This window comes from Neurospora hispaniola, assembly GCF_033458365.1.
Source record: "Neurospora hispaniola strain FGSC 10403 chromosome Unknown B0T23scaffold_7, whole genome shotgun sequence".
Lineage (NCBI taxonomy): Eukaryota > Fungi > Ascomycota > Sordariomycetes > Sordariales > Sordariaceae > Neurospora > Neurospora hispaniola.
The window spans coordinates 1,256,449-1,270,259 of NW_026944412.1; the positions used below are offsets into that span (position 1 = coordinate 1,256,449).

The 13,811-nt window shown below is 52.9% G+C and overlaps 3 protein-coding genes across 3 annotated transcripts; 2 read left to right on the plus strand and 1 right to left on the minus strand.

The window, feature by feature from the left end:
* The first annotated feature begins 104 nt into the window (after positions 1-104).
* Positions 105-3,734, plus strand: B0T23DRAFT_212634 (clasp N terminal-domain-containing protein). Its single transcript, XM_062833578.1, has one exon. It carries the CDS (start codon positions 211-213, stop codon positions 3,619-3,621), a length of 3,411 nt encoding a protein of 1,136 aa, XP_062689833.1. The 5' UTR covers positions 105-210; the 3' UTR covers positions 3,622-3,734.
* A 919-nt stretch (positions 3,735-4,653) lies between these two features.
* Positions 4,654-7,005, minus strand: B0T23DRAFT_431350 (uncharacterized protein; the record flags this gene model as incomplete). Its single annotated transcript, XM_062840318.1, has 3 exons — positions 4,654-4,760; positions 4,834-6,387; positions 6,462-7,005. 3 exons carry the CDS (start codon positions 7,003-7,005, stop codon positions 4,654-4,656), a joined length of 2,205 nt encoding a protein of 734 aa, XP_062689834.1.
* A 1,714-nt stretch (positions 7,006-8,719) lies between these two features.
* On the plus strand, positions 8,720-12,797 carry B0T23DRAFT_212654 (putative serine esterase-domain-containing protein). The gene has a single exon (XM_062833579.1). It carries the CDS (start codon positions 9,061-9,063, stop codon positions 12,721-12,723), a length of 3,663 nt encoding a protein of 1,220 aa, XP_062689835.1. The 5' UTR covers positions 8,720-9,060; the 3' UTR covers positions 12,724-12,797.
* Positions 12,798-13,811: the final 1,014 nt, after the last annotated feature.

Here is a 13,811-nt window from a genome sequence, read left to right on the forward strand (position 1 = left end):
TCCGCCTGCACGAGTTGTTTACTAATAGCTCGAGCTTGTGCGATTACCCACTAAAAGTTTTCTCCTGTTTTGCTTCGCCCCGACTCCCGACCTACTATCACCTCCTGCTACTACCTTCTATCGCGCGACCGATTTCGATTGCGCCAACATCGTATCCCAGGCGATTTTGACGCGCAAATCTTATAGCCGCTACCTCTTCGTCGGGGGGTTATGGCGGAACGAATTACCGATGAGCAGGTCGCCGATCTGCTCGCCATCTTGCGCACCGATGCTTCTGTCGACGCCAAAGCGAACCGCATCACCACCGTGAAGACGAGCATCAAGCAACACAATGTTCCCGCCACATGCTTCGCGCCGCTTTTCGAAGCGCTCCATATTGCCTCGACCGCACAACACCCCGTTCTCGTTAATGCCGGATTCACTACGCTCAACCACCTGCTTGCTCGCTTGGCTAGGCAGGATCCCAAGTTTTTGGCCAAGGAGGCGCCGCACACACTCCCCGTCGTTGTCGACAAGCTTGGCGACCAGAAGGACAAATTCCGCCAGATCGCCGTCCAAGCATTGACAACCCTCTATAAGGTTGCGCCCGTGGACGTCGAGCGCTCTGTGCGCAACATTGCCATGGTTGGCAAGAACCCCCGGGCGAAGGAGATGAGCATGCATTGGCTATTACAGACGCACCAAGAGCAAGGCTTGCAGTTTCGAGGCTACGTTCCGACCCTGATGGAGCTTCTTGAAGACGCCGATGGATCAGTCCGTGACGTGGCTAAGACCACCGTCATTGAGCTCTTCAAAAATGCGCCCAATGCCGCCAAGTCGGATCTGAAGAGGCAGCTCAAGAACTTCAAGGTGAGGCCTGCAATCGAGCAAGTCATCGTGAAGGAGCTTAACAATCCATCCTCCTCTGTTTCCTCCCACCAAAACGATATGATGGACCTGGACGAGCCGGTGGTGCCCACACGCGCTCCCGCGCCCGCCTCCATACGAACCAACCTATCTGCCAGCGTGCCTACTCTCGCGTCTGAGCGCCCCCTTACGCCAGGATTGGATAGTCGTCCCGAGCCGGTCGAGCCACAATTTGTGAACACACAACGTGAGTTGGATGATATATTCAGAGATATGCACATGTTCTTCGACGGAAGGGAGACAGAACAGAATTGGCTGAAGCGGGAGGAGAGCATGACCAAACTGAGGAGACTTATTGCTGGGAACGCCGTCTCGGACTTCCACGACTCCTTTCTCGCTGCGCTTCGAGCGCTACTTGATGGCATCATCAAAGCGGTCACCTCCCTCAGAACCAGCTTGTCCAAAGAAGGCTGCGCTCTTGTCCAGGACATTGCGACCGCTTACGGTCCAGGTATGGATCCGATGGTGGAAATTCTCATGCAGACATTTGTCAAACTATGCGCAGCCACAAAAAAGATTTCCTCTGCGCAAGCCAATGCCACAATCAACACCATCCTTGGCAAGGTCAGCTATACCAATCGTCTTATGCAGCACATCTGGATGGCCTGTCAAGATAAGAACGTTCAGCCGAGGCTCTATGCCACTGAGTGGCTCACAACGATGCTTACCAAAATGGCTCATCACAAAAACCATGTCGAACACACTGGCGGCCTAGATCTGATTGAGAAATGCATCAAGAAGGGCCTGGCCGATGCAAACCCTGGCGTCAGAGAAAAGATGCGAGCAACGTATTGGACTTTCTCTGGGATATGGCCAGCCCGAGCGACTCACATAATGAACGAGCTTGACTCGACCGCACAAAAGCTGCTCCAAAAGGACCCTCATAACCCTAATGCCCACAGTAGGACTGAGACAGGAGGAGCCCGCCCTGGCATGGGTCTCTCCAAGAGCGTCATGGGGGCTCCCAAGCCGAGCGTGCGCGATGCCATTATTGCTCAAAAGAGAGCCATGGCATCGTCGAAAAACCAGCCGCCACGGCCCGGTTCAGCAATGGCTCATTTCTCTCCCGTGGGGACGACAAGAAATGTTTCATCAACCTCCCAAGCATCCGTCGCTTCTGCTACCACAGCGTCCGCTGTTCCGGCACCAACTAAATCAGCCTTTGGTGCTAGCTCGGGGGGGCTTTCGGGGGCACCGATGCGGCCCGGCAAAAGAAAGCCTGAAGTAGCCGCTCGACCGGCAACGGCGGGTCCATATTCGGTGAGGAATGAAGTACCTCCCGCCGAGCCAGCGAGCCCGCCTTCAAAACCTAGGATCAAGACCGTCACAAGCCCAAAGACGCAGACACTCGTCATCTCCCCGAAGAAGGCGATCCCTAGGCCACAACAAGGTCATTCTACGAATAGCAGCGAGTCCGGCATTCCAATTCCGGTTTCCGGTATTTCTAGTCCAACAAAGCCTACCAGCGCATTTGGTCTTCGTTCTCCCCGATCACCTCTAGCGCCGGAGTTGCCTCCATCATCCGTAATCGCCTCGCCTTCCAGAGTTATGCCAGACCCTGCTCAAATACCACTGCCCGAGAGCAGCCCATCCAAAGACGAAGAGCTCTCGCTGGTAGTACCTGGCTCTGTGCTACCAACTCAGAAGACCCCGTCGCCGACGGAAGAGTCACAGCAACCGCAGATTGCTATAGTGCCCATTGAGGCCGTTGAGATCGTACCTGATAGCCCCTACAGGTCTGTCCAAGTGTATGAGGACCCATTTACTGTAGGACAGGCCCAACCACAGTCCACCTATACCAGTCCTGTTTTGGAACCGAAGCCGGTAAATGAGGGTGCTGCTACTTCCCCGCCGCCACAGCCATCGTACGATGGTGAGAACGGCCACGACATGGGCGAAATCCCCATTCCTTCTTCCCCTGAACGTACCAGGCAAAATTCGCGCCTCCTCGACAGTGGCATTTCCAAGGTCGAGACCAAGTCCCTCGACGTCCATGGCTTCCGCAAGCTGCAGGGCATTATCCGCGATCCCAAGGGTGGCGCCATCTTCACCGACGACAAGTTCGACGCCCTCCTCTCTGGCCTCTTCGAGTTTCTCAAAGCCCACCCCTCCGAGATCCCCCACGTTCCTGCCGAGAAGCAACAGGACGTCAAGGCTCAAATCCTGGCCACCATTAAGCTGCTCCTTAAGAAGATGCGCGAAAATTTTCGTCCTCACGTCTCCCGCGGCCTCGACAGCCTGCTGCGCGCCCGCGCCGCCTACGACAGCCGCTCCCACATCGTCAGCGGAATGGAACTGCTCGCCGACGAGCTCATCACCCTAGGCGACCCTACCGAGATTACCCTCGTGTTGGCAAACACGCTCCGCGAAGCACTGCTTGATAAGGACCAGCAGCACAACACGGCTGCTCGCTCCCTCAGTCTGGGAATGCACGTCCTCAAGGAGGTGGTCGAAAGCTCGGCAAATTCCTCGACGCCGTTCACGCCCACTGAGCAGGAACTGGACACACTCGCTGGGCTGGCGGCCAAGTGCCTCGAAAGCGCAGATAGTGCGGTGCGCATGGATGCTGTACAGTTGTGTGTGGCACTACATGCGAAGGTGGGCGATCAGAGGTTTTGGGATGCGGTGAAGAGGGAGGGCGTACGAGATGATCCGAAGAGTCTGATAACTTATTATATTGTAAGGAGGCAGCGTGAAGTTGGTACCAATGCATGAGGAAGTGCTTGGAGAGCTTCGCGACTCGCTGAAGACCCAATGGGCCATGGGGATTACGATGAGGAAGTTAGTAATGGGTAATATGATGGGTACAATAATGTGTTGTTTTTGGAGTATGTACGAAGAAGAATCCATTAGATGTCTTTTATGGGGCTGTTGCTCTTGGGGGTTCGATTCTCGGGATCAAGGCTAGGGCCTTTTGCACGCGGATAGGATGTTGATGGAGGATGTTGTATGATGCGCTCAGTGGTAATGGAAATGAGACAGACAGAAAAGCATGGATCAAGGCAGGCGCTGGTGCAAGAAGGAGGGAATGGCAATTAAGATTTATGTGTCTCCTTAACAGCATGGCGTTCTTGTTATTCGCGGGTATTTGGCTGGCTGTGTTAATTCACACATCATCATCAGCATATATTACATATCAAAGCTACATATTACGTCTTGATTCACTTCCTAGATTTGACTTTCTGATGTATTACAAGGATCAAGAAACTATAGTTAAACTAAATGTTATAAGTACGAAAACTGCCTACTGTTCAAACCACAGGGGTATTTTAGTCTATCAAACAAAACGTAATCCCATTCCCGCGCAAAGATTTTATCGAGAACAAAAATGAAAAAAACACAGTGGAAACAAGAAAGAACATCCATAAGATATGCCCATTGATGTCTGTGATGAAGATTCACTTGAACCTGATTTCTGTGCCGCCCGCTTCCCATCTCTACGCTTGTCAAGTCGATGATGAAACACCGACCGACCGAGGGTGAGGACTTTTCCCATCTCACCCACCCATGACATCTAATTCGTGATAGTGTGCGTAACGCCGGTATCAAAAGTGAAAAGGAACTGCTTTCCTTTGAAGTGCTGCGTAAAAACAGCTTGAGTACTAGGGAAGCCGTGGGGTGAGCAGAAGGATGTGAATGCCAGAGACATTCGTCATCTATGCTTTAGACGCGCCGACATGTTGAGCACGCTGACTGATGCCATTTATTCTTTTGACATGATTGACCAGTTTAACAAATAGGAGTTACTTATTCCGTCGCTGGGAGTAACAGTGTCGAGGAAAAGAGGAACTCGAAGGATCGAGGATCAGTAGGAGAGAAGACTGGTTGCTCTTGTTTTGACTTAATTTGGATGACTGGAACATGAAGGGAACCGATTAGCTAAAATCAACAAACCCAAAATGGAAAAAGTGTCATTGGCAATCTTACAGTTGAGACTAATCGCTTCAAAGTACGCTTTGATAGCAGGATCTTGTTCCTCCGTCACCAGTTTGCCATCCGACTCTCGGTGAGCTGTGCGCGGGAGGGCTTTACGGATCGTCAAGAGCATCCGCAGCAAATCGGCGATGACATAGCCCTGCTGGGCAAAGCTTCCTGGGTCCTTTTCTAATGGCCACATCGTCCTCAGGTTGGGTTGTTCCCAGGCCTTGAAAGCCCACGTCGATTTCTCGACACAGTTCAACAGGATCAGGGTTGCAAAGTACATGCCGAAGTCGATCTTGACTTTGCTGTCTTGCAGCACTCTCTGCATGCCTGTAAGAAGGGTTTTGCTTGTAGCAGCCGCTTTCCGTTCTGCTGCCGCCGCAAGCTGCAGACAAATCGTGGTGAAAACTTCTTCGTGGGTCTCCTCCTTGATGTGACTGATGACGGTATCGTCAAGAGTGGACTTTACCGAAATTGTCCATTGGCGCTCTCTGTCCAATATTTCCACTAGTCCCCAGAGTTCGAGAGATTTCTTGAGTAGTTCGTCGTTGGTCGTGCTTGCAATTTCGAGGGCGGTTTGTAGAGTAACTTGCATGAAGTTAGACGGCTCCCGCTTAATGAGCTCTGGAAGAACCTCACGCATATATGACTCGAGACGGGCAGGAACGTCTTGTGTGTCGTTGTCAACCATGATGATTGGGTAATCCAAAGGTTTATCTGATGGTACTGCCGTGGTCACCTTTCCGTCTGCTTCCCTGATCCCATCACGCTGTAAAACCTGAAGTCGCAAATGCGAAGAAAGCTCCGGGAAGTGGCACGCTTCGATAACTAGACCGTGGTTGCTAAGGACCATGGCTTGCTTGAAAGTATTGATCCTGCCTTGCGCTAGGACGATCTGAACGCCAGCAGAGTACAGATCGAGCTGCTCTGAGAACTTGGTACGTACACAACCAGAACGCCATACACGCGGTGACAAGACCTTGCGGCATGTGTCGCAAGGTTCTCCAGGGGAGCAAGTCTTTCGCAAAACCCTGCAGCGGATACACGCGCCAATCTTGCGCACCTCTTGAACCTGCTTTCTCCTCGTCGCATTGAACCTCGCCCGCGAATGACGGGCTTTGGAGGTTGTCTCGAGACGGAATCCGCCTTTGGTAAGCGATGCCGTTGTATGAGGGACAGAGTCGCCAGCCGGCATTGTTTGGAAAGCATCGGCCGTGTAGGTGATCTCGCCCCAGGGTTGGGAGGGCGTAGTCGCGGGGATAGATGGCGACACTTCAGGCGGACTTTGGTGGGATTGGTGGGCTTGTTCGGAAGCCGAAAGACTGCTCGCTACTGCGGCGGCGGCAGCGGCAGTCGCACTTGCGGCCTCGGCAGCGGCGGCAGCTTCTTGCCCTAGCAGCTGAGGGTCAAGAAGCCCATGGTGTAGTCGAGCAGCGGCAGCTGCGGCCATCGATATGTTGGCGGCGTCGGCATTGGCGTTTTCCTCCACCCGTAGTATCTCGTGTAATCTCTCTTCGGCGGTGAGAACTCGTTCTTCATCTGTCGGTGCAACTGGTTCGGCTGTAATGACCAACTTGTCAGTCTCCGGTGGCAAAGATAACAAAGGCGGTGTAAGCCAGACGCCCGCAACTTACGCTTTGGTTGCTCGCCCAAAACAGTATGCTCGTCGGTCTGATGTGGATGCTCTACATTTCCTTGATCCTGCACAACAAAGTGTTCGACAGATTGTGAGGTCGCGGCGCCTAGTACGGTACCCGAAGAGACATTTGGGTGTAGAGGGACGCGATCGTCGTTCTTCTCGCTCATGTCAATCTGCCTCGAAACCTCGGCCAGCACTCCGAGGGCAGTCCAATCACGCTGGAGGTCGCGCTGTATCATGGGCAGATCCACTGGAGAGCCATTGACGCCATTGACCTGGGTCGGGACCTGCAAGGGCTGTTGTACCTGGCCCTGGGCGTGCTGCGTTTGTTGTAGTCGGTGGGAAGCATGGCTCATTCCGGAGAGGGTAAAGATGGCATTAACACGGTCGGCTTCGCCAATGGCGGGACATTTCTTGGTAAGGTGGGTTGTCAAGCTGTCGAGACGGCCTCGTGGGAAGTGCTCTCCGCATCTGTGTCGGTGAAGTGGGAAGCAATCAGCATCAGAAGCATCATGGGCGGCAGCAGTGGTCGTCGACATGGTCGAGGCTCAGAGGAGGAGGGTTGGAGACTGGTGAAAAGCAAAGCGATGGAGAGCGACGACAACAATGACGACGACAGTGTTGACATTAACTGGGAGAGAAGAGTCGGTCACCGCAACTCACGATTTACAAGTATGAGGATAACGATTGCTCTGGTCCTGCAGCTTTGGGCCTCGCTCGAAATACTGCAGGATCAGAGCATTCGGCCGTCTACCCATTGTGCCGGAGACTGCACGGCTGGACAATCGGGGGGCATCTAGGAAGAAAGACTGGCGACTGCTTGTCGGTGAGCGATTGGCGACTGGCGCTGGCGCGGGCCGGGGAGGGGTCTCCTCGATGGATGGCGACGTGAAAATACTGCCGGTCTAAAAATGTTGGCGGTCAGGAAATGCGAGCACGGCACGACGAGCGGTAGAGCGGTAGAGAGAAGCAGTTGGCCACGAACAATCCAGGAACCGGCAAAGACGGTGAGCGAGTCCGGGTGGTTGGCAAGGGTCACGTGGGGCTACGTATCTCGCCAAGCCCGCGCTAGCTCACTACTTTAGCCTTACATAAGACAGGACCGGGGGGGCCTGGACGCCCTGGAGTTCGAGCCGCACGGTGTCTCTGCACCCTGGGGCTGTCACTTACATACCTAGTGTCCGGGCAAACTTCTATGGACACTCGCTCAGCCTATGAAGACGGGACTGAGTTCAGCTCAGCATTCACTCTGTAACAGGACGTTCGATACAACTGAAGTGACTTTATGAAGTAAGCAAGGAACTGTCTCTTCAAATGACCCGACGACGGGAGTTGCTGGGTACATAGTACAGGTGCAAAACAAGGCTCGCTGGACAACTTACTTTCGTTAGATCTGCCGCATATGCCGTGACTAAAGTTGGCACGGATTGATATTGATTTGCACCGACTTGGGTCAGCCCGAACTTCAGTTCCTTTTCCCTACTGGTGACCTTGTCAAATGTCCGTACCTCTTCTAATTCGCGTCAGAGGCAGCGCCGGTCGTCTAATCCCCAGTCTTGCCTTCGGGACTATCGCGCTTTCCGAGATATCTACACTATGCTTGACACTCCCCAGCATTTGAGACTCAAAAGAAGATGCCGTCATCATAGGTAGGCCTGGACCCCATCGCCAAGTTTGTTCCTGAACTGTACCTTATAGACTAAAGGGGCCGGGTACCCACACACCAACTTGGATGGAATTGTTGTCGAGAGCCACTCATCACTGCAATCCACTCTGCCATCGAACCCCCCCACACGCTGCCATGATCCTTGTGAGGCAATCGAAGCCCCCGAGCAGTCCGGCTGTCCCTTACCAGTACTCACTCACTGGATATCCCGCAGTTTTCTGCCCTCCTTATACGCGCATCCCCTGAATCTGATACATCCTAGCGTTTTGATTCTGGTGTCGTTGTAGCTTATCAACAACTGCGTATTCGCATCAAGAAATCAGGGGCACTCTTTTTTCAGCAAATACCTAGTCTTCAGCCAAACGACCACGTCTTTAGCTTTAGCCTAACCACACTCTTGGCCACAACCAAGTTCCCAGTGGACACGACGTTACGATCTTCACCACGCAGGGTGCAACAAGACATAATATTTTTACCCCGTGCTGTTCCAATTACTTCCAGCAAATCGACAAGTCTTCAACACCGTCTGGGGAGTCCACTTCAACTCCGCGTCCTCGTGTTCCGTCTCCGTTTCCCCGGGTCCGGTTGTTGCTTCCGGGATGCAGAACCAGGGCAAGCACCTGCCAGCCGCCCCACACCACTCGACCGCTGCCTTCTTAGCTCCCGGTTAAGACCCGACAAGCCGTCAACACCACATACGCTCCGTCATCACCGACATACTGCATTCCCGTTTTGGCTACGACGTGAGGCACAGTATCATCCGCTTCATTTCGCTACGGAAGTCTTTCAAACCTACGCCTTTTGTCTTGCTTAACCTGCGGAGTCATTACTACATACTTGACGGTGCCAAGTTTCGCTGGGTCTCGGCGTGTACTGGGCTTCAAGTTGGCGGGACCGATACGGCACGCATAGCGCAGGGTCGTTCAGGATGCTCCTCCTCCACCAAACCGGCAGCGTCAAAATTGGCGAAGTAGTCCGCTACACCGTTACTTATACCCCGTCTGCCGACCATATCCTTCCATCTCCCGAATTTCTATCCCTACGCATCAAGAATACCTCGGCCATTGCTCTGCGGGCTGCCTTCGTCCACGGTCCCTACACCCTTTCCGTTGCGGCTTACCCTTCTCACTTCAACCCAAATGAAAAGTTTGAAAACCCCCGTCGCTATGGGATCCCCGAGTTTGAGCCCATGCTCAAGGCTGGTGCTGTCTGGAACTGTCACCTTGTCGTACCCGACAACATTCGTCAGTCAGCCGGTGAGGGGACAAGCAAGCACGGCCAGTTTGGCAACCCCGAAACCCGTGGTGAAAGTGTTTCATGGGTCATTGAAGTTGCCTCGCAGGTGATCTTCTCCACTTCGGCTGCCGTTCACTATGTGATTCTCCTCGCCCGGGACGAAAAGTCTCTGAACCTCGGCTCCGTCGTTCCGGTTCTCGGAGGCCAGTTCCAAGCCCCGGAGCCGGGCCAGGTCAGCGACTTTCAGCAAAGCATTGGCAGCATCAAGGATCATCCAGCACAACCAAAAGGGGTCTTCTCGCGAGCCATACGGCTAAAGGTAGAGGATACAGGCGCATTGTGGAACACGCCCCAACTTCCAGGGTGGGATCAAGAAGTCCATCACCGGGCCAAGTGTCACGGTGCCGATGCTCCTGTGGAGCCCGCCGTTCAGAACAAAAAGGATAAGGAACCGATAAATCCGAAGAAGCAGAAAAAGGTTCACCTGGTTGTTCTGACGCATGGGCTACACAGCAATTTGGGGGCTGATATGCTCTATATGAAGGAGAGCATCGACGCAGGAGTACGAAAGGCGAAACAAGATGCCAAGGCGCGAAGAGCAAAGGAACGAGCAGCGAAACACCAGCGAGACACCTCGTCGTCTGCAGAGGCAGGGGGGAAAAGAGCAACTGGTGATGAGGACCAGCTGCGGGCAGATGACGGGCAAGGTGGTAGCGATGACGAAGACGACGAGGAGGTGATTGTGCGCGGCTTCTCAGGAAATGCCACCAGGACTGAAAAGGGTATCAAATATCTAGGAAAGCGGCTTGCCAAGTACGTCCTGACAATGGTTTTCCCTGATCAACCATTCATACCCACCACCAGAGCGGCGTCGCAGGCCATTGTCCACTCGCTCAAAGCTAGCAAGCAGGACGCAGAGAAAGATTCGGGGCAAAAGCGCCCTTATTCTGGGTCCAAAAAGACAGAAAGGGGTTACAAAATCACCAAGATCAGCTTCATTGGCCATTCACTTGGCGGCCTTATACAAACATACGCAATTGCCTACATCCAGAAGCATTCACCAACCTTTTTCGATCAGGTTGAACCAGTCAACTTCATTGCCTTGGCATCCCCATTTCTTGGCCTCAATCATGAAAACCCTTACTACGTCAAGTTTGCCCTCGATTTTGGCTTGGTGGGAAGGACCGGTCAGGATTTGGGACTCACTTGGAGAGCTCCAACAATCGCGCGAAACGGGTTTGGGGCGATCATAAGCCAATTTGGAGAAAATACGCACAAACACGTCTACGGAGAACCCCAGCCGGAATCAAAGCCGCTGCTACGCATCTTGCCTACCGGGCCGGCGCATACAGCATTGAAGAAATTCCGAAACAGGACCGTATACTCCAATGTCGTCAACGATGGAATCGTGCCACTCCGCACAAGTTGTCTATTGTTCTTGGATTGGCAGGGCTTAGGGCGTGTCGAAAAGGCTCGAAGAGAGGCCGGATTAGTTGAAACTGCTTTAAGCTTTGGGTGGGCTGAATTGACAGGGACAAATACGACGGCGCCACGAGCGAGGCCCTGGGCCCCAGACGATGTAGAGGAAAAGCCAGGTGAGGAGGGATCTGGAGACTCGACACCTACAGGCCCTTATGATGCCCACGAGGTTCCCCAGCCGCCACCTCATGCCATGCTGGACGATGATCGAGCGAGTCTTCGATCAACTGTTGTGGCATCTCCAGAGTCCGAGTTTCAGAAGCTCCAGAATCTTCAAAGCGCAACTACTTCGAATAACACCAACAATCCCTTCACCGGTTTGATAAATTTCTTCCGTTCTAGCGAATCGCAAAAGCAAGCACCTGCTCCACAGTCTTCTAAAGCCAACAGAATCTATCAACGAAGTCAGATTCTGAGATCAGACGACACATCTACGACGGCCTCAGCTTCTTCGCCTCGATCGCGAGTCACCACCGGCAATGAGCTCTTAGATTCGGGAGAAAGCGTCCTGGCTCCGCCCAAGACGACGGTATTTGAGGCAGCTAGTGACTTGATCAACCCGAAATTACCTTCAGTTGAGTATCTCATCGATCCGTCCAAACGACCTCGCGCCATCTTTCATGATAGGATATATCATCCTTCAGATATTCCGCCCCCACCACTAAAGAAACGACCCACTACCAGCGGCTTCCGACGAAGAGCTACGGCAAGCACTGAATCTTCAAGCAGCTCCGCGACTCAAGCTCCCCAGGTTAAAACCCCAGGTAGCGAGGCGTCGTCCCCCTATGCTCCGTCACCAGGAATCTTTCCCCGGGACTCGTCATTATCACGGCATGACTACGATGACACAGAACATACCAACCCCGATATGGACCCGTCTGAGATAGTCGACGGTTCCCAAATGCAAGTTGAGGAGAAGATCGCCAGAGCCTACCATAGGGGTCTCTCATGGCGCAAAGTTCTCGTCAAGCTGGAGCCTGATGCGCACAACAACATCATCGTGCGTCGCCAGTTCGCCAACGCATTCGGATGGCCAGTTATTCAGCATCTCGTGGAGGCACACTTTAGCGATTCGGCAACCGCCAAAACGTCTGACGACAAGGCCACAAACAAAGAGCGCGCCAAGCCCCTGTATGTACCGCCCGATGAGCATGGCTCCGAAGTTAAGGATACCGATATCAGCTCGGAGACACGGACGCATAGTAGGGGAGGCTCAACTCAAAGCGAAAGGGATGCCAGAGAGGCTGAAGACGTCGTTTCCGGCTTGCCTAGAAGCTCTAATGTTGTGAGCTCTAGTGATAGAACCAAGGGCTTTCTGTCATCACAATCAGCGGCCTCGCCCTCAGGATCTCTGAGTGCCACCGAGCGGCCAAAATTCGTACGCCGAATGGACTCTGTGACGTGGAGCGATCGAGACTGGATCGAAAGTGGCGACGAGAGCGACACTGGAAGCGAGAGCGGCGGTCAGCGGGAAAACAAGAAGGATTCTGTTTTTATGGGCGGTCTATCGCCGGCGGACAAGAAAGGAAAAGGGGCGGCAGCAGTTACGTCAACAACAACAAACTCCTTCTCCGACCCTGCGGCGGCGGCTGACTCGGGCGGTAGTAGTGGTGACTCGACAAAGCCTGGGTTCAAAAGATCGAGCACGCTGAATTGGAACTGGACCGAGAAAATCGTCGGGAAGGGAGCCCTCGGCAGGCCAAAGTCGCCTAGGTCGTCGTCTTTGGCCTCGACCGCGGGTGGTACTACGGACATTCAAGGGTTGGGCTTGGCTAGCTCGGCTGCCCAGATTATTGGGAGACCCCAGAGTCAGGGGAAGTCGGCGTTAATGCCAACGGTGGTTACTGAACATGGTCAAATGACTCGGCAGGAATAGGAATAGGCACCGCAATAGGCAAAAGGATGATGCGGCAGGGCTGATGAGGGTGAAAGGATAATAATGTTGACAAGCTTACAAGTAGTTAGGTTGCTGAGAGCCCCGGGGGGGAAGCGGTCTCGTAGAGAGTATCTAGACTCCTGCTATACTAGAGTAGCATTACTTTAGAGATGTACATTTGGAGGATCACAACGTTTAATACCCTATTGTTTACTATCTGTTCGTCTAGAGGTACTAGCTGGTCGGCGTTCATTGATATAAAATGCATCACATCCCTCACGATGAAAATGCAGGTCATGCACTCATAAGACCTTTGTCTCCGCATTGGTAATATCTTTTTTAGTCTGCCTTTGGCCTAAGACTATTGTGATGTCCCTAGTATTTTGGCGCATTCAAATGGGTAACATCGTATCTACACGGATACACAAAACAACACCAACAACACCAACAACACCAACAACACCAACGTTTTGTATCGTACATATAGTGGTTTGATATCCGTGTGTTTGGTGAAGGTGTCACACCTCACATGTATGAGCTTTTAGTGTGTTCCAGGACGGTTCTTTTTACCTCGATAGTTGTTTAATCATTCATTGGTAACAGCTCACAGAACCCGTCTGTGCATACTCTCGAGTTCTACCACATGTACCGAGATATTTAAAGAGTGTAAGGGTAGATTGAAAAGCCTCAAGGGTGTCTGGCTCGACTGCTAGAGCACTGGCAATACCTCCCCCCCCCCCCCCCCCCCCCCCCCCCCCCAAACCCAACCCAACCCAACCCAAAAAAAAAAAAAAAAAAAAAAAAAAAAAAAAAAAACAGGGTTTTTTTTGAGCTTGTCCCCTTTCTTGATATCTTCTCGCACTTTGGGGGGTCATTGTAATCAAATGCTCAAGTATCTGCGAGATTCCATTCTTCGTCTCTTGCTGGTTGGTGTTCTGCCCACGAATGGAAACTTTGGATTCATTTGTTTTCCGCCCCGTGGGGGTTACCGTCAGGTACACTGGACACTCTGTACCTATGTCGCTGTACCCGACCCCGAATGTCGCACCACGTCTTTTCAGGAACCAATGGAACCCGTCGGCAGTAGA